At 39.1% G+C, this 21,458-nt stretch overlaps 1 protein-coding gene across 8 annotated transcripts in view; it reads left to right on the top strand.

Moving 5' to 3' along the window:
- The window catches only part of marchf8.S (membrane associated ring-CH-type finger 8 S homeolog), a 153,343-nt gene that overhangs the window by 82,982 nt on the left and 48,903 nt on the right, over positions 1–21,458 (top strand). Inside the window, exon 1 of one of the 8 annotated variants that reach the window (XM_018227546.2) lies at positions 17,722–18,036. The exons of 4 other annotated variants lie outside the window; for them this stretch is intronic. In XM_018227546.2, coding sequence (XP_018083035.1) covers positions 18,007–18,036 — 30 coding nt within the window. In that variant the 5' untranslated portion in view covers positions 17,722–18,006. Of the gene's footprint in view, positions 1–17,721; positions 18,037–21,458 lie in introns of those variants that run through there. 3 more of the 8 variants (XM_018227547.2, XM_041571089.1, XM_041571090.1) reach the window with 3 other exon arrangements.

Raw genomic sequence — 21,458 nt, 5'->3', positions numbered from 1 at the left:
GTGTGCCACTGGAGTTGATTTAACATTATGTCACCATACTTACAGGTTGACCACTCCATAACAAGTATTTACATACAGAAGGTCTACCTTATGCACTCGCCATGTCATACCTTGGTTGAGTTCCGGTGCCAGATTCCCACCAGGGACTCCATATCGTCTCACAGTTGCGGGCAGTGCCTCTGGCTTCATATGTGAGCTTAATCAAGGGTATTACAGAATTGACTAGGTTAATCCAGGAGTCTCTTGTGGGAGAGGTGAGTCCCATCCAGTGCAGAATTATACATTTCTTGGCATAAAACCATAGTGCCCTAAACCTCAGCCTTGCGTGGGCCATAGGTACTGAGTGCTCCACTACCCCCAGTAGACACACTGTAGGAGATAGCACCAGTGGAAAGGCAAGGGTAGATGTTAGGGTGGCCATTACCTAAGGCCAATAGGTGTTTTATACTGGGCAGGCCCAGATCATGTGTAAAAAGTTGGCTGCTAGGGTTCTACACCTGACAAGTGTCATTATCTCTCTTGCCCATTGCCTTAAGGTTTAATGGGGTTGTATACAGTTGATGGAAAACTTCATACTGAATTAGTTTGTCTCTTACTGGTATTATGCTAGTACATGGTCTCTGTGTCCTCATCCCAGTCATCCTGGGTGAGCTCTGGGATCTGCAACTGCCATTTATTTTGTGCTCTATGGAATGGAGGGGAGACACTGGCTAATAGATTGTGATAAAGTCTGGACACCAGCTTTGTAGGATGTTCTACAGAGAGGGTCTCCTCCATTGCCAGTGTGGTCAGGGCTGGGGAGAGTGTTCCAGATTGGGCTTTTAATACATGTTGGATTTGAAAGTATCTGAACAGGCGTAGACTCCGGGGAGCACATTTGGCTTTGAGCTCAGGATATGAGATGAATGTGTTGTTCTGCAGGAGGTCACTCAGGTGTTGGATGCCCTTTTTTGGCCAATAGAGAAAATCTTCTAAATTTCGAAAGTGTGAGAGATAAGGATTTCCCCACAGAAGCATGGGGGAGTAAGGCAAATGGGTCCTTTTTTAAATTGATTCAAACCTTGATACCAGGCTCTATGGGGTCTGGTAATGGTGGATGGTATTTTGCCCACATCTGCGATAGGGTATGTTCTTTTAGCATTCTAATGACACTACTATGTTGGCATGTAGCCCCACATTGGGATTGTATTGTAAGCCAGATTGATCTAGGTGAATTAGATCAGTAATGTATCATTGGATATCATTGTATCATTAGTATTTTTGTAAGTATTTTGGCGTCTGTGTATGAGGGAGATGGCTGATATGAGCTACACTGATCTGGATCTTTGCCAGGTTTTGGATTTTATTATATTAATTCAGCATTCTGCCTCAGCTGTGTATAGAGCAGTATAATTGACCTTTAATGCTGGGATAGCGTCATTTAAATTATTTATTTAAACAACTAAATTTTAGTGGCTTATCAATACTTACAATGTAGAATGCTAAAACCCAAGTCTGCAATAAAATGTATGGAAGCTTCCATTGTTACAAATAAGCCTTTCTATAAGGCAGTGGTCACATTTGGGGTGGCCTGGAGCAGAGGCAGTAGAGGACCAGTATGAAGACTGAATAGGGAGAATACAGTGGTGTGAAAAACTATTTGCCCCCTTCCTGATTTCTTATTCTTTTGCATGTTTGTCACACAAAATGTTTCTGATCATCAAACACATTTAACTATTAGTCAAAGACAACACAAGTAAACACAAAATGCAGTTTTTAAATGAGGGTTTTAATTATTTAGGGAGAAAAGAAATCCAAACCTGTGTGAAAAAGTAATTGCCCCCTGAACCTAATAACTGGTTGGGCCACCCTTAGCAGAAATAACTGCAATCAAGCGTTTGCGATAACTTGCAACGAGTCTTTTACAGCGCTCTGGAGGAATTTTGGCCCACTCATCCTTGCAGAATTGTTGTAATTCAGCTTTATTTGAGGGTTTTCTAGCATGAACCGCCTTTTTAAGGTCATGCCACAACATCTCAATAGGATTCAGGTCAGGACTTTGACTAGGCCACTCCAAAGTCTTCATTTTGTTTTTCTTCAGCCATTCAGAGGTGGATTTGCTGGTGTGTTTTGGGTCATTGTCCTGCTGCAGCACCCAAGATCGCTTCAGCTTGAGTTGACGAACAGATGGCCGGACATTCTCCTTCAGGATTTTTTGGTAGACAGTAGAATTCATGGTTCCATCTATCACAGCAAATCACAGCAAGTCTTCCAGGTCCTGAAGTCCTTTTGTCTCGTCGGTCCACAAGGTATTTTCCCAAAAGTCTTGGCAATCATTGAGATGTTTTTTTAGCAAAATTGAGACGAGCCTTAATGTTCTTTTTGCTTAAAAGTGGTTTGCGCCTTGGAAATCTGCCATGCAGAGGCCGTTTTTGCCCAGTCTCTTTCTTATGGTGGAGTCGTGAACACTGACCTTAATTGAGGCAAGTGAAGCCTGCAGTTCTTTAGATGTTGTCCTGGGGTCTTTTGTGACCTCTCGGATGAGTTGTCTCTGCGCTCGGGGTAATTTTGGTCGGCCGGCTACTCCTGGGAAGGTTCACCACTGTTCCATGTTTTTGCCATTTGTGGATAATGGCTCTCACTGTGGTTCGCTGGAGTCCCAAAGCTTTAGAAATGGCTTTATAACCTTTGAAATTGAACTCAGGTGTGATAAACCACAGTTAAGTTATTTTTTAACAAGGGGGGCAATCACTTTTTCACACAGGCCCATGTAGATTTGGAGTTTTTTTTCTCCCTAATAACGTAAACCTTCATTTAAAAACTGCATTTTGTGTTCAATTATGTTATCTTTGACTAATAGTTAACGGTTTTTGATGAGCAGAAACATTTAAGTGTGACAAACATGCAAAAGAATAAGAAATCAGGAAGGGGGCAAATAGTTTTTCACACCACTGTAGCTATTTTTGCATGAAAGCCCAGCTTAAAGGTTATGGTGAGATTTGAGATCAATATTTATTTGCTGTCCTGGATAAAATAATATTTACCTATAGAAATAGTGGCATAAAACACTTTTTATATCACTTACTCAGAGTTCCCCTTATAAATCCTTTACTTTGCAGTTTAAAGTAGCACTAAGAAACCCCCCTGTAAATGCCATTATGTTCTTTGTGCAGGAAATTCACATTGTAAAAGCTGGGATTGTGCAATTGTTTTTAATCTTTCCTGATAATTTTACAAGAAAAGCTGTCACTTAATCTGTTTGTATAGTGGAATTCATAGTAATGTCTGATTTGTATTGTAAACTGTTCACCCTGAAAATATCTTGTGAATATTTAAATAAACCTGGGATTTGACATTTATTATAAATGTGTGGCGATATAAAAGGAGTGCTAATCTGGTAAATGGAACATCCGTTTCCATGTATGTTACATCCACTGTTTGGAACACAACAAATAAACCCCCAGACAGCTACTGTAAATTAGAGGGCTAGGAACAAATCTGTATAGCCATATCACACAGCTCGGTCAATCCAAATCACTTAACACAAACCAACCTTTTTTTCACACCCAGTCTCCACCAAGAGCAGTTTTAAGGGGTTATTCACTAAAATCCGAAATTTCTTTATATTCTCTTTAGGGATGCACCGTATGCAGGATTCGGTTCGGGATTCAGCCTTTTTCAGCAGGATTTGGCCAAATCCTTCTGCCCAGCCAAATCAAATCCGAATCCTAATTTGCATAAGCAAATTAGGGGCGGGGAGAGAAATCGTGTGACTTTTTGTCACAAAACAAGGAAGTAAAAAATGTTTTCCCCCTCCCACCCCTAATTTGCATATGCAAATTAGGATTCGGTTCGGTATTCTGCAGAATCTTTCGCAAAGGATTTGGGGGTTCGGCTGAATCCAAAATAGTGGATTTGGTGCATCCCTAATTCTCTTAAAACTACTTTGACCAAACTCTCATCCACATTTTTACCATATTTAGCAATAAATTAACTTGTAAAAATCTTATGCGTGAAAAGGCTTGATAAAATTGTGAAAAAATCTGCACTGTAAGATTTTTTCAGATCCGACGCCCAGATTTTTTGGGATTATCACCCGAAAACAACAAATGAATCTGATTATTGTACAAAACCCAGCGCAGATTATGATATCTTCCAATTGTAAATGGGACATCTGCCATTGACTTCTATATGACCATGGCAGGTTTCACATGGAATGCTTTTTTATTCTGACTTTTAGCAGTCTATGGGTTTAATAAATCTCAAAATATTCAAGTTTTTTTCCCCTTTAAAGCTCCGACCAGAAAAAAAAAATGGACTTTAATAAACAACCCCCTTAGAGTGTCAGAACTAATACCGTGTGCAAATTTTCAACTAATTTAACCCATTTCTCGTGACTCTGCCATCTTTATGCACAACATCTGTGGCAAGGTTCAGACCACTAGCTTCTTCCAGATTCTAGGCCTTCAGAAGTAGACTTGTGATTCGAAAGTGATGGAGCATAACAAATCACATTTATCTCAAGCAGAACTTGCATAGTATTGTTTCTCTGGCTGCTCATCATTTTTACTTATTCTGAGTTACCGGTTATCTAAGCTTAGCTATTTTATTTTCCAATGATTTTCTGTTTGTTGCGTTGAAATAAAGTCCTTAGCTGGCTTATGACAGATAATTTTAGGGCAATTTGTCTAGATGTGTCTAGTCTCTGCAAATCTAGGACACATCTATTAGCATACATTTGTATTTTTTGTTATCAAGGATAAATAATCCCTTTAAATTTACCCTTGAATTTATTAGTATGTATTAAGGGGAGTGGCAAATGGGGAGCTTTGTTGCCTGTGATTATCTCCCGAAACTGTCCATAGGAAATAATCGAAATCGCTGGCGATATGACCAATATATCTCTTAGTCGCAAAAAGTTGCCTGGAGTAGTCTGGAGGAGAAACTTTGGTCATACCGTCAGCAATTTCAATTGGATTCAAATGGAGAGACAGTTTTGGGAGATTTGTCGCCCGCACTCGCTCATAAATAATGGTGGGTGAAAAATCTCCCCGTGTGCCACTGACCTAAGTCACTGAAGATCTACACATAGATCAATGACTTATATTGTAATGACATTATTATTTAACTTTAATTTCAAAAAATTTAATTATGTCAATCAAACTTGAAGTTAAACTTTGCTACTGAAGTCTTTTATTTTTAAGGCTGTTGGCACATGGGTGTTCTTTAATGCACTTCCATCTAGAGGAAAATGTTGAAGGACAAAATGCCCATGTCCCGCTATCACTTCATGGAAAGTGCCCTGACTGATACACCAAGCAAATGTGTCACTTCTCCATATTGATTAAGCATGTGATTAACCCAGAAGTTCTCTTGCTTTGTGGTTGGACATTAAAAACCTTTGGGGCTTGAATGGGCCCTCAAGACTTCAACTGGACAGCCCTGATCTCGGATGTCCAACAAGTTATCAACATAACTGATAAATTGAATGTGGACTTAAGATAAACTGGGAAAGGAGTTTGATGGTGTCTGACTGGCGTGCTGCTGTTGCACTGGTTAAACACTATAAGCCAGCCCTGATCAGATTGCACCAGTGTTACTTTGCCTTCTCTAGTCGCTCTATTTAGCACGTTTACATGTGTGAAATTTATGAGCACTGATGGCATGCTAGTCAAAGTGGGCTGTGAATATTTCTATTAGCTCTTCTGCCCCATCTTTTCTGTAAGCACGGCTCAAAGCTTCCTGTAGCGTATTTTTTATGTTCACTAATAAACTCCTTAATGTTTCTGAATGCTTTCCACCCTGAGCTACAGACAAAGGCTGTGTGCGAAGTCTTAAAATATTTAGCAGTTTCCCTGCAGCTTTTCTTCATAGTGTAAGCTAACCAGACTTTGATTGGCTAGTCTTACATTTCAGAAGTAGTTGGAAAAAGACACTCACCGTTGAAGATGATCTCTAATTGACCCCCAACAGAGAGAGCATTTAAAGAGCACCAGTATTATCAGCAACTTCTATGCAGGGAACAAGATGAGATACTAGATGTAATTTACAAGATTTACTCTAGATTTAAATCACCTTACAATTCCATAAAGCAGCTGGCACCAGATCAGAAATTGTTTGGGGTAATTTACAAGAACTAGGTCAGTAGCAGTTGTGCAGTTTTCCCTGCAGTCATATACGCAACAAATCTCACTCATTACATTTATTTATATCTGTATTAGAAGGTGCTCCTTGCACGTCAATAAAGTTGCACTCAGCAGAATCAGTCCCATCCTGATTCAAATCAAGCGCAGTTGCACCTTTTGGCGCAGAAAGGCCCTGTTTCTACCGCCATCTCTGAACCAGACAGTAGCACCAGTGTTCCCACAGCACCCTGTGTCATTTGCCGCAGCAGAGTTGCTCCAAAAATGTTGGGAGCAAACATCACTCACCAAGTGGTGGATACAGTTAGGTCCATAAATATTTGGACAGACAAATTTTTTTTTCTAATTTTGGTTCTGTACATTATCACAATAAATTTTAAATGAAACAACTCAGATGTAGTTGAACTGCAGACTTTCAGCTTTAATTCAGTGGGTTGAACAAAAAAATTGCATAAAAATGTCAGGAACTAAAGCCTTTTTTTAAAACAATCACTTAATTTCAGGGGTTCAATAGTAATTGGACCAGGGGTTCAAAAGTAATTGGACAATTAACTCAAAGGCTATTTAGTGGGCAGGTGTAGGCAATTCCTTAGTTATGTCATTATCAATGAAGCAGATAAAAGCCCTGGAGTTGATTTGAGGGGGGGGGGTACTCAGGGGCGCTCGGCTAATGAGGTGGGCTGAGGCGCTTGCCTCAGGCGGCGGTGTTAGATACATTTCCAGGGGCGGCAAAAAGCCGCTGCTGTACTTTTAAGAGCTGAAAGTCTGTAGTTCGACTGCATCTGAGTTGTTTCATTTAAAATTCATTGTGGTAATGTACAGAACCAAAATTAAAAAAAAAAAAGTTGTCTGTCCAAATATTTATGGACCTAACTGTAAGTTGTTAACCAAATTTTTTAGCACAATTTCCTTGGATTGGTCCAAAGTGTCTTGCCTAAAATAACATCAGGTGCATCTGAATAACCATGTACAGTAAAGGCCAAATAATGGTTCAGTGATTTCCAAAAACAATGTCCCCACTGCCTAAATACATTATACAGTGAGAGGCAGTGAATCGGAAATAGATTATATAGCGTGAGAGGTAATGGGTCCTGACACCCCATATATCCCCCTCACTCTTACAAGAAGCAGGTTACCTGGAGGCTGGAGCAGGTTTCAGCATGCATTTATCTTAGATCATCTCCATTGCTAGAAATGTCTGGCCACGCATTCTTATAAAAACTAAAAACATGAAGGCAGAAATAGTAATACAGGCAGGCCCGGACTGGCAATCTGTGGGTTCTGGCAAATGCCAGAGGGGCTGCTATAAGGTCCCATAGAAAGTCAGTATTTAGTGGGCTGGTGGGGCCTATTTGGGCTTCTATATGGGCTGATTGGGCCTATGTGTACCTGAAATGCCTGAAATGCCAGGGCCTATTTTAATTCTCAGTCCAGACCTGAATACAGGTATGGGACATGTTATCCAGAATGCTTGGGACCTGGGTTTTTCCTGATAACAGATCTTTCCATAATTTGCATCTCCATACCTTAAGTCTACTAGAAAATCATATAAACAATAAATAGCCCAATAAGCTGGTTTTGCTTCCAATAAAGATTGTATGGATCGAGTACAAGGTACTATTTTATTATTACAGAGAAAAATTAAATCATTTTTAAAAATTTGGATTATTTGGATAAAATGGAGTCTATGGGAGATGGCCTTTTCATAATTTGGAGCTCACAAGTTTCCAGATAACGGATACCCTACCTGTATGGTATAAATACCTGCATCATCAATATCGTGGCCTATCTTAAAAATTATTCAGGAATGTGAGAAATAGGGAAAATATGCAGCTGCTGAGAATCCTTCAGAATTCCTCAGTTCCATGTTTTATAACTCTGACCCTGAGAGTTTTGTAGTGATTCTGACATGATTCCTATTATTACAAGAATAAATACTCATTCTCCTCATTCTCATTGTGGAGGTTATAGTGACAGACTTCCTTTGAGTCAAATGAAGTTACACTAATGTATCTTTTTATTTGATGGAATAAGGAGAAAGTATGAAGTACTATTGTGGGAAGAGCTTGTGGGGAAAAGGTTTTTATTAAAATTAGTTATGCACAACATGCAAAATGGGCAACCAAGGGTAAAAGGGTCTGTAATGCTACAAAACATTCATGATATTTGTAACCTGTAACCACTTTAACTAAGCAGTGCAGTGTTTTAGGAATGGTGTAAGGGAGCATTTTGGGCCTTGGCAAATTGAGAGAGAAAAAAGGGTTCTTCTTCCCTGAAAAAGCTGGGGGAGTATTTTGTAATATTTATTATTAATATTAGTGCTATATAGAAAATAATAGTAACTACAAGTGGTTGAATGTCGTTCAATGACCAAATCTTGTGCTTAGTATGGCCCCATCTGCTTTTTAGTTGACAAAGTGTTTTTCTGCCTAATGGTGGCCATTCACTTTTCTCCGTAGAACATGTTTGGGCTAGCAAACTGTCATCTCAGTGTCTTGTATTATATAATGTAATTAAAGCTCAGTCATTTAATTGTAATTAAGTAATTAGCTTCTGCAACACATTTTACACCTCTTTGCCTTTTGTATTTCTAATATAATAAACAAACCACTGCATCAGAATGTTCATGCTTGGTTGACTAATTTGTTTTCACCAAGAAGATCAAATCATTTGAATGTTATCCCTGCATTAGTTTACATTCCGTCTATAATCAGATTTAGCTTTTCTTGATAAGTGGGGCATTTTGTTGCGGTGACAAAATGGCCAAAAATACCAGTTTCCTAATTCCATTCTTTAAATAGGCAATGGGGTGTTTTTTGTCCCCTGTGTAATGGGGAGTTTTTTACCTGCAGTGAACTGCACTGCCCACAATGAAATTAATATTTTGGCATTGATATTTTTTGACACAACACATGCCCCATCTGTCATTGCCGTAGTGGATTCTGTTGTCACATAATGATCTCCTATGGGTTATAAGGCATGATACATTTAGGGGCAGATTTATCAAGGGTCAAAGTAAAAAAAAGTTTTTTTTTAGTGAAATTCAACTTGAGAATAGTTAAAATTTGATTTGAGTTTTTTAAACAAATTAGATTTTCGAAATTTATCATGTACTGGCCTTTCAAGAATTTTAATTCGACTATTCGCCACCTTAAACCTGCCGAATTGATGTTTATGGGGACGTCCTGTGATCAATTTGGAGTTGTTTGTAGCCTCACTGAAAACCAAGTTTTTTTTCGAATTCGAATCAATGCCAGTTTGCGGGTCGATCCCATTCACCCGAGTTTGGGGGGGGGGGGAAATAAAAAAAACAAATTTTATGAAAAATTTTGATTGGTCTTTTTTACTCTAAATTCGCCTCTTGATAAATCTGTCATTTAATGATCGCTATTTGCAACGGAGATCCGATTGATACTACCTGCTTCAATGGGAAGCACCGTAGGTCTCTCAGGCCCTCTGAACCCACTGCTTGTGGAAACTTATTGCAGCATGAACTATACATAGCCAAATTTATCTAGATGCCTGGTTATCTAATGTGTCATACTAAAACCAGGGCATTTATATGAGGTTGGGCCACCATTGCTTACTATGCAGAACCTACTTTCCAGGAAAGGTATTAATTAAAAATTGTAGTATTGTTGGTGGAATATTATCTATTCAGCCATAAAACATTACTGAGGGTTGGCACTTATGTTTGCTATAAATAGTGTCAGACTGGTGCAGAAGTGGCCCACTGGGATTAGTCTTAAAGGCCCACCACCCTGAGGTATGCACCTCCCCCCCCTTTGAGTGCATGCGTTTGTCATTGCATAATTTTTGCAAAATTTGTGTGACGTAAGCCTTAATATATAATATATATAGGTAGTGGTTGAGGTCATGATTCCATGAGCAAAGCTTCTGAGGTCTTGTTATGTTTCCTATTACTGACCTAGATCACATTTCAGGGTAGCAAGAACTTTTTATTGCCTATATCATTCACTCCTTTATTATTTACATTTGAACTAATACCATGCATATTACCCCCTTCAAAATAAAAAGAAGCTTTGGAAATGTAAATTCACACTCCTTGCCATTATTAAAGACACATGGCAGAAAAAGTCTAGATCTATTGTCCTGCACACCAAGACAGACAGTATGATTAACATACACAAGGATTTATTTGCAAGTATGAAACTGGCAACTCAAATAAACGAATAGGCTTTATGGTACACAATGGGTCGTGATGTTGCCACCAAATCCCTAGTTCCATTGTATGCTTGTTTCTTGCATTGTCCTATTATGCAGAGTGCTGTACTTCTGGGATCTTTCTAACAAGCTTTCCTTAAGAATATGTATGCTCTATATATGCTTATTGTAACTAGTTCACCGTGCTCCCCCTGGAAAAAGCATTATTTAACTGTATCACAATATTGCAGGAAAACTGGTTAAATCAAGATACTATCATAAACAATGTTACTAGATAGATATTGTCATAAAAGAATGGGTCAGATTTATAGTGTGTACATGTCTGTACATGTTTCTTAGCCAGAACAAAGCTCAAGTATAGCAACTTGCCTGCAAGTGGGTTACAGAGGTAGAGCAAGCTTGCTCAGGTAATTACCCCCCCCCTTTTTTTGAATAATTATTGTATTTTAATTGAGGAAGATACAGGCTGTGTAAATGACACAATTTCATGGGTCTAGTGTACCAGCCTTAATGTGGACTGTAGGAAATACTGTAAATTTAAAACAGTCTAAGGCGACCACAGCCCTTTAGCAGTAAAGATCTATGTTTTCAAAAATACCCCTGTATTTACCCATGAATACTTTTCAAAAATACCCTTGTAGCTCATTTTCTGTTAATGGGTCAGCTTCTGTTCATGCAGCTTCTAGTTTACTTGAATACAGTTTTGTTTTGGGAACAGATTAGGGCTCCCATATTGCTAGTACTTGAATGAAAAACAGACAGTCCAGCCATTAGTACAGTTTCACTTGATCCCATGAGTTGTAAAGAATATTTCAGCTTTACTTTAGCTTTACTTGCTCCTTAAACCTGTATTTGGCAGTACTAATGTACCTATGTATTAGGCAGTGCTAGTGCACTCCCCCTATATCCAGTAGTGTTGTACAGGTAAATGGAAATAACACAGGTGGGCAGCAAGTGGTGCTTCAAAAAACTCAATGGACAACAAGATCAACCTTTGAACATTTGTTTAGGTTCCCCTTATCATTGTACAGTACAGCCTCAGACAAACTAATATATATATATATATATATATATATATATATATATATATATATATATATATATATATATATATATATATATATATATATATATATATAGTTAATGTATTGCAAGTATAATGTCCCTGTGAGTATGAATGTAGCTGTGTGCTGCTCTTTTCTGTCCCAGGGCTCTATGTACCCTGGTTAAGAGTTTTTGGAAAATAAAACAAATAATCTGCCCCTTATGATTAGCTTCCAGGAATTCTAGCAGAGCATGAAGTTCATTTCATTTTGTAATAAATATTAATTGGCCTGTCAAATCAACTTCCAGTACAGCAATTCCCTTGCAAGCTGACACTGCATTTGCTAGTTGGAAATCAAACTGTGTGTACCTGTTCCTTTTCCCTATTGGATTGGAAATATTCCTTGTTTGCCAAACCAACAATATCTTATGTAAGTTGGACAGGTATTCATTTTATTTAACTTAAGAGACGGACGGAATAAGCACATCTTGACTGAATTCATTATTCCTTCCTTAATAATTTTCTTTTCAGGACACCCTCCCCCAAAGGCCACCTTGACCTGTGGATAACTTTGGTTCTCTCATCTCCCACCCTCAATAAATAGACCCATTGAAAGAAGAGTGTTGGACAGATCAGGTGTCTGTGAATGCATCATATTACTAGAACTACACATTAATAGGGTTATCTAGTAAAACAAACTAAGTTTGCCCCGGTGCAGTAACCTATAGCACCCAGTCAGCAGGTAGCTTTAACTGGCCACTTGTTTAAAAGCAAACATCTCATTGGTTGCTATGGGTTACGGAATGTGGGAAAACTTCATTTTTTCTACTCTTGCATTTAGTACATCATCATTTATTTATATAGCGCCGACAAGATACGCATTGCTTTACCTTATTTAGAACAAACAGGGAATAAATGGTGGATAACAAACAAGAGTTTACAGAGTACAATAGGATTAGAGGGCCCTACAAACTAGAGTTTACAAACTAAAGGTTAGGGTACAATTGAGACATTAGGATTTAAGAAACAATTTTGTGATTTATGATACAGCAATGATTAATTAATTAAGATACATCAAATAACATCTTTAAACAGGTGGGTAGTCAGTGCATGTGCATAGGCATCAGGTTCCCCATTTTTTGCATAAACAAAATTTTGTCATTATGCAAAGCTTGCCTTAAACTGGCCATAGACGTGCAGATTATAGACTATGTTGAACGAGAGGCCATCCGTGCCAATCTTCCAACCTGCAATTAACCATTCAGATTAATATAAAGTAGTAAAGAGAACAAATCACACGATGCTCAGGCCATTAATTGACAGACAGCAATCATACTAAAGTTATGTCTGACAAATAGTAGTAACAATCTCCCACTGATCTTGTCAGATACATGCAGAGATATTATGGATAGGTGATAGAAATACTTTAACCTGTCTGATCGACTGAACGACCAATTGCCATGGAACGACAAATGTCAGGGCACCCAACACAAAGTCCGAAAATCATACGATGGTATCTTTGCGCCTATGGCCAGTTTTAAGGTGTGATTGTCACTTGCAAGACTTGAAAAACACAAGATTTAAATACTTTTTATAGTATAGCTGGCCATAGATGCATAAACGAACCTTAGTTTTGTACGATTTTGGGACCGTGTGTGGATCGGTCCCATGGTGATCTGTCTTTCAGCCGATTGGACGGGTTTGAAGATTTCTGTTGGCTAATGATAATATCTCTGCTTGTATTGCTTATCTGACGATCAATCTGAGATTGATACTACTATTGTTAGATATTCTTACTATTGCTGTCTTTCAATGAATGGCTCGATCATCCTGTGATTTGTTCTCTTTACTCATTTACATTAATCTGAATGGTTAGTTGCAGGTCAGAAGATTGGCACATACGATTGTTCGTCTGACTTAAGGTGGCCATACGAGCCAAATGAGCGGATCTCTCGCTGATATGCCCACCTTGAGGTGGGCAGTATCGGGCTGATCCGATCGTGGGCCCTAGGGCCCAACGATCGGATCCTAACAATGGGTAACGTTCGATCAGATCGCGGCACCGCATCAAGGAACAGATGTGGCCGTGATCCGACGGGATTCTTAGTCCCATCCGATCAACATCTGCCCGACTTTCGGCTAGATATCGATCGGGAAAGCCCGTCGGAGGGCCCCATACACGGGCCAATAAGCTGCCGACTCGGTCTGTCAGCAGCTTTTATCGGCCCGTGTATCGCCACCATTAGACTATAATATGCACGTGAAGTTTATTTTGACTAACTTCATAAAATAGGTCTTGGAATTACTTCTTAAGGTGACCGGTCCCCACAAACCATAGGAAAGAGACACTGTGCTAGTCCATTTCTGCTTACATTTAAGAGAACAAAGCATACACTCCATATACAGTAACAAGACCTGTAAATACAAATAAAATATACAAGGCCAAGTACAGCACTCACAGGACTTAAAGGGCTGTCAAACAAACAATAAATGCAAAAATTATATATATATATTTATGTGTGTGTGTGTAGAAGAATAGCCTTCTTGCCAGAAGTCTGATTCAGAGAAGATGAATTCCATTAATTAATGTCCATCTGTTGTAAATCCCAGCTGTTATTTTCCATTACAAAAATGTATATGACATAGCTGACCTTAATCCCACTTAGCATGACTAGCAATCTTTCAGAGATATTATGCTTGCTGCCCTTATAAAGTCTTAGGTACCCTCACATCAAAAATGTTCCTTTAGTTGGCAAAGGAAACTGCATAGATGTTGTGTTGCTAAAACTGATGACTTTGTACAGACCATGAACAAACACGGTTATTTATTTTTTTAGTACCATATCCAGTACCATACCAAAATGCCATCTAGGGGTCACCCCTTGTAATACTGGTAAGGGTAGTTTGGCTGACTTGCCTGATCATTGATGCATCTCTGTGTCACATCACAATGCATCGAGTCTGGGCAGAAAATGTATTTTGCTTAGATCTTTTTTGAACATCAATGAGGCAGTCCTAGATCCTGGAATGAGAGAGACGTCCTGTGCGCCCAACTTTATTCATTTATTTAGGCTATTAACAAACAAGCAGATGGTTTTTGTCTGTAAGAGAGCAGACCATTTCTACCTGCTGGTTTGGCAATCGGATAACCCAATCATCAGCTGTATATGTCTGCTGAAAGCCTGGCATAGACATGCTGATTCAATATTTAAACAAAAATCTTTTAAGTGAGTAAATGAGTAATCAAAATGAAAGATTATTGAATGTCCATGAAACTGGCAGACCTGTTTTTCCCAGTTTGGTCTTGCAGTGAATTGTCAGTAGCCGGTGCATATACCAATATATACATGTACATGTAGTACATAAACTGTCCATTGAAAACCAAAACAGATGGAAGGTATCGTCTGTTTCAGGCTTGCTGCTATGTGGCTTCCAGTTCCCAGTCTTTTTATTTTATTCAGATGGAAATTTGGCATCAGGAAGACTCTGTTATATGGGTGATAAATGTATTACATTTCTTGTAGCAACTTAAAACCATACTTTCAATTTACAGTACAGAAGCAGTATAAACTATGGAAATAGTTTTGTGGGAAGTACTTCCAAACTAGTACTAGCCTTCAAGATATGTATTATGGGACAAGTATATTTTCTAATTGCAAAGAATAGAATAGAATGCTAACTAACTTCATGTCATTATGGATAAAGTGATCCATTCCTGGAGTTATTTAAACCACATTTCTTTCCACTCACCAAGGTCCCCATAGATGCAAAGACTTTTCTTTGGTGAACGACCAATTTTTGTGCAATCCAACCAATCCGTCAAATTATCGTGTGGTTAGTGGGACTAGAACGATTGTGCATCTAACGATTTTTCGTCCGTCATGTGTCAGAAAATTGATCGGCCAGGTTAAAAAATTTTCATAGGTCACAGTGAAATCTATCTATGTTTGCAGGGCCAAGCAGACAGCTATCCTCAGTTTTCCTGGCTTCAACTAGACAACATCGCTTGAAATGGTCTTTTTAGTTGATGGACAAATTGTACTTTTAAACCTGGCATGTCCAAAGTGTGGCCCGTGGGCCAATTGCAGCCCTTTTTCAAATTTACACCGGCCCTCAGCCTCCATCATGAAATTAATAATAATGAGGCCCCCCAGCACAGAGCGATCAGGAATCCCATAGCAGTAATATTAAGGCACATTAGTGAAATGATCTGCCACTTGGTCTATACTGCTGCCTGTGTGCTGAAGGTGTTAGCAATATACACATACTGGCATGTAGAGACACGCTGTTTTCGCATACTTCTTTAGGGCTGAAGGTGCCAATAGACATACTGACGTGCCAGTACAGTAAACTAAAGAAGTATGGCATCACTATGCACACAATTGGTAGGGTATATATATATATATATATATATATATATATATATATATATATATATATATATATATATATATATATATATTGGCAGGGTGCATGTTTCCACACTTACCATCCTGTCCTATGGTGAGCGCCCAAAGGTACAGATATGGCTTAATACAGTGCTGCTTGCGTTTAATAAGGTATGGAGGGGTAATCATTTATGCATCCCCTCTCCCAGTCCATAATTTGCTTGTCATGCAAGTTAGAGCCAGTGCCAGGTGCAAAGCTCCAATAACTCAATGGGGCTCATTTATCAACAGTGGGCAAATTTGCCCATGGGCAGTTACCTATAACAACCAATCAGTGATTAGCTTTTTGAAGCCAGCTGCATACCTCCCAACTGTCCCTTTTTCGGAGGGACAGTCCCTCTTTTGACAGCTCAACCCGCAGTCCCTCATTTTTACTGGAAAGTCCCTCTTTTCTATGCACTGAACAGCCATAAAAAGAAACAAAGTTTCTCACTTAATTGGCTTTTAGCAGAGAGCCCAGATAATCTAACAAGTGCAAATAAGATACTTTGTAACAATTTTGAGACACAAAAACACAGTTTAGATAAGGAGAAATATTTTCAAACTTTCATAACCTGCCAAATTTTGTAAAACAAACATGGTAATTAGGGGGTGTGGCCACAGAAAGGGGTGTGGTCAAAAAATTGCTGCGCTACGTGCGGAAAAAATTTTTTTGTCCCTCTTTTTACTTCCAAAATGATGCAGCTGCAAGTAGAATATTGAATGCAGCACTTTGATTGGTTGCCATGGGTTACTGCCCATGGGCAAATTTGCCCACTGTTGATAAATGACCCCCAATATGTTTTTTGAATGACAAGTAAGGAGGTGTGATTATGCCCTTGCACCCAGGGCAAAATAAATGACCACTACCATCTCTGATAAAACATGCATGTCTTGGAAGAGAAAGAGGGTCCCCCTGCATCATAACAGACTGCGGAGGCGCAGAGGGCCTTGGCACAATTATGCACAAGTACAGGGATCATGTTTAGGCACAAGTAACTTTCAGAAAGGGCATCATTGTGTGCAAAGACTGTGCCCATTTTTTGTGTGACCAGCTGTCTTTGTCTGAAAGTCAGTGTTCATTACTTCTATATAGGGCTCTGGAGTTTAATGGTGTTGGAAAAAGTTATTCCTATAAAGTGGTACAGCATCTTAATCATTTTGAGACACACAACAAATAACATTTACTTGTATGGCTTTAACCAATCCTGAATTCTAGTTTGTATGGCTGCATGACCTCTGGTGATGCGCTACAGCAGAACTTTCCCCGATGCCCTTTACTGAAAATGTTTCTATATGGGGAAGTCAGAGAAATCATATGGGGAAGTCAGAGAAATCATATGGGGAACAGAGTTTCAGAACTGTTAATAACAGATGAAAATAGCGCAAGCAAGAAATAACGTGGAAATGCAAAAAAAGAGAATGATGTGGCAACTGGTGCAATTGTGTTTGCTGAAACATTTCAATTGTTTTCTAAATATATATATATATATATATATATATATATATATATATATATATATATATATTAAGTATATAAAAAATATATATAAAAATATCTCAAGATAATGTTCCCAGACCCGGACCAAAACGTCGATCCGTCGTAGTATGCTTTTAAATTTTTGATAATAAATTAGTACATTTTTAAAATTCTGGTGTGCGCTGCCCACTACCAAAGATATATATATATATATATATATTGATATCAGGTTGGAAGTGAAATGCCTTTTACCATTTTTTTCCCCCTTTTTTTTTGTGTGGAGAAGTAACATTTTATGTTTAAGATGATCATTTAAGCACAACAACAGGGGAATCCATGTAGGGCACAGTGAGCACAATGCATGTGAGTGTGGATGGAGCTGAATTCACAGTCCTGCTGGCATCATGCTCATAGGGCTGCTTGTATTCTCTCAGCTCCCTCCAGCCCTGTGTAGTATTTAAGCTCTCTAGTTGGAGGCGGGGGCAGCAGGGCTTGAAGGAGGATAAAGAGAGCACATCAATTATTAATGCATTGCCTCTTCTCCCTGGAATCAGCTGGAGGAAGTGCTCTGGTCACTCTCCTCTCTGTTAACACTAGTGGGGCTATAACAAGCCCAGGCAAGTCAATTTTTCTCCGATCCCTCTCGAGGCAAATGTAGGGCAAGCAGCAGATGTGCTCAGCCCTCATCCCGTTAGGCTGGATTACTGGAGTCATGCGAGAGGAGGAATCTCTAAAAAGGATACACTGATGCATTCATGCTGGAAAATGAAGCTTCAGGTAAGGAATGCTTTGTCAGCAGAGCAAGCTCTTTGATTTATTATTTAACGGGGAAGGATATTGCTAAGCATAAGGCAACAATAACAATGTGTGTCTGCCACTGACTAAATAGGACGGCCTAAAATTCAGCAGCTGTGTAACTAGATTGATGCTGATGATCAGTTCTTCCTTGTATTCTTTATTACAGTCTACAGCTATACAATAAACAATGTTATTATTGTAAAATCAGCTGCAACAGATGACGTCTAGACATACAGGGGGCATGTACTGTGCACATATAGACATACATACTCTTACTCACATGCATCCGCTTGTTCATGTTTGCATAATGGGAATTCCGTACACATAACTTGCAGCGTTATCACATAATAACCTGCATGTTTTTTTACATTAGCAAGTGTCTGAAAGGGATCTACATTATGGATAGGGGTGCACTTGTCTCAGTGTGCATGGAATATCAGTAGGGTTGTGCATCACTCTGGGGATTCCTACGGCATCTTATAAACAAAGACTCTTTGTTCTGTGTTATTTGCCGGCAGGCAATATAATTCCAATTTTGCTTAAAACATAACGCCTCCTGCATTGTGTGTAGCTGAGTGTATGTGTGTGTCCTGGCTCCTATGTGTCAACATTGAAATGCCAGGCTGGGATTTGTCTCTCTTGTGAAGATCTACATAGCCTTCACCCAGTGGGATACGGGCTAGTTTCTGCTTTAGATGCTATCAACATAAAGAAAAATAATGACATCACTGCAGCATGGAGAAATAGCTTTGTGTGAATTCCCCCCTGGGAGATGCTTGATGATCACATGGTTGCAGGGGATTATTGCATATGAACAAGGCTATCTTGCCGGGTCAGTAGCTGCCCTAAAAACAGGCATAGGGACCTGTGATACTAGGGCTTATGTCGCCACCTCTTATTACTCAATGTATACGTGGAAGCTGATTACTAGTCTGAGCCTGTTCTCTCTCTCTATATATCTATATGTATGTATGGCATGTTATTCCGTGACCAGAATCTGCCAGAGAGCAGGAGAATTGCACAAGGTACCACTTCCAGAGAACCATTTGGGCGCTTATTCTGTGTAATCGAATTCTCAGGAAAGGGATCATATGATATGACTAACAAAGCTACTCTTGCATATATATGAATTAGTTTACTCTATAAATCTAAATCAGTGCTCCCCCTCCAAAAAATAAAAAATGGAAAATGGAAAACCTCAGTACAAGTGTCAGTGAATGATGGGAGATGTAGTTCAATAATAGCTGGAAACCTGCAGGTTAGTTAGCCTTGCTTATTATAGTTGGGTTACATTATTTATGTAATGCCAATCAACTGTACACTATTATTACTTCTAATCATGTATCTTTAATAGCCTTCCAGTGTTATGTGCATTTTACTATACAGATGCTATTGAACTACAACGCTTAAAATCTCATAGACAGTGGGTTGCTCATCTCTGTTATATGTAAGGAACAGAGCGGTATAATGTGTATAATGGAAAAGATTGAAAGTGCATTTTATTTATTAAGAAGTTGTGTTATCTCACGTGATGTGTTTTAAGGTTGTTACAAACAATATATTCTCTTTTGTACAGTGTGGCTTTTGTCAACTAATACTTCTGTATATCCTTGGGTGTCTAGTAGTGCTATTCTCTTGGAGACAGCAACCTTGGGGCTTATCCAATCAATGCATTGGTTCTTGTGGGTGGCTGTGTGAAGCTCTGCTATCTGGATCTATGTGTTACATCAGGATAAAGTGTCAGTGTCTTCACAAACAAAACCAAATAGAGACAATGGCTGCAAGTCTAGTATAGTCTTTGTTCTTAGCAACCATACACAGTGCTGTCATTAGTTTGCCAGTCCCATATACAGCAGAAGCAGCTAGAAATCAGTATGTGGCTAATTAGATCAATGAAAAATGCAGATTATGGTCTGATTTGGCAGACTGGATAAAGGAATTGTGTGTGTCATGCCCATTCTTTTTCATGCCATTGTTTTTATATTCACCATTGTTCCCTTCACTTGAACCTCTGAAGATGTTTCATTGTTGGCGGCAAAATCACAGAATGCTCTAAAATATTCTGTCAGAACACAAACTGAGATAAAAAGCAACAACCACAGTTTAAAGGGATCCCTTCATCCTTTGTCACATAGACCCCCCTTTTTTTTTATTTTTATAAATAATCCTATCATAATGTACTGCACAAGCTTTAGGGCTATGGAAGATATTGCATTTCCATCAGTGCAACAAGATGTGCTACAAGTAGGGGCAATTAAAAATAAATGTATGTCATTACCCCAGTGTGGGGTTATTTCTTGTCACATTAAAGGTTTTTATTTTGCATAGTTACCTATTTTAGAAATTCAGTGCTTTCTTCTGGCTTAACCGGAGCTTCTAGCCTTCCCAGTCTCAGTTTAATTAGACAAATACCTCCCAGGCAGCAGTGTAGAAACTGTAAATGAACTTTTCAGATAAAAATTAGTTGCACCTTCTTTCTGTATTTTGAGACAATAGAGCTCATTTATCTAAGGTAGGCTCAAACCCTAGGCTTGCCGATGGCTCTTCAGCTCCCACTGTGCCTTGCAATCAGCTTTAAGTGAACAGCACCACAGACCTGGGCATGAATGCGGTTTCCCAGAGGCCACCCACGTGCTGCTTCTGATACAGCCTATTTACAACAACGTTCCCTATAATTTCTATTTGGGTTGTATGAGTACAAATTATCATTTGCGTGCACTTAAAACTGTGTGTTACGTGTAACTAGATGTTACTAGGCCCCACAGCAAATTCATTTTAGGGCTCCCAACATAAACCAGAGGTTGTCCTGTTCTACCAATGTATGTTGCTCATTATTTGGGCCTCATGGGGCCCCTATACCACCTGGGCCCACCTGCAGCCGCAGGGTCTGCTTCCTCTGTAGTTCGGCCCTGTGCTTGTGCAGAGAAGTGAGTTGGTCAGAATAAGTAAAAAATTTGGTGTTTTCGCATGGAATTCTGGCTTTGGCTTTGTTGGGCACATAAATTATTTTTGTAGTTTGAACAATTTTATTAATGAATAAGCTGGTAAAGTTGGGGTGGTACTGTATATAACACACACATATATATACTGTAGAACCTCAGTTTTACATCCCCTGATTTTACCTTTTCCCTCATTTTACATTGTTGTTTTGTGGTCCAACATATATATCATGCATAATACATTTGCCTGATTTAAAATTTTTCTGCATTTTACACCATTTTTTTCTGATCCCCTGAAAAATGTAAAATGGGGGTTCTACTCAGGGTTGGACTGGGGGCCCGGGGCCCACCGGGATTACTGTCCATGACCCCCCTCCAGCCCCCTGGCCCCACTACTGTGACGCGGCGTGGCCAAGAAATTGGGGATGGGGATTTGGCCTCTCACTCATGGAATTCAAAGTC

The sequence above is a fragment of the Xenopus laevis genome, chromosome 7S, assembly GCF_017654675.1.
Source record: "Xenopus laevis strain J_2021 chromosome 7S, Xenopus_laevis_v10.1, whole genome shotgun sequence".
Lineage (NCBI taxonomy): Eukaryota > Metazoa > Chordata > Amphibia > Anura > Pipidae > Xenopus > Xenopus laevis.
Note: the sequence above shows the minus strand (reverse complement) of the source record. Positions and strands in the feature narration are given on the sequence as shown.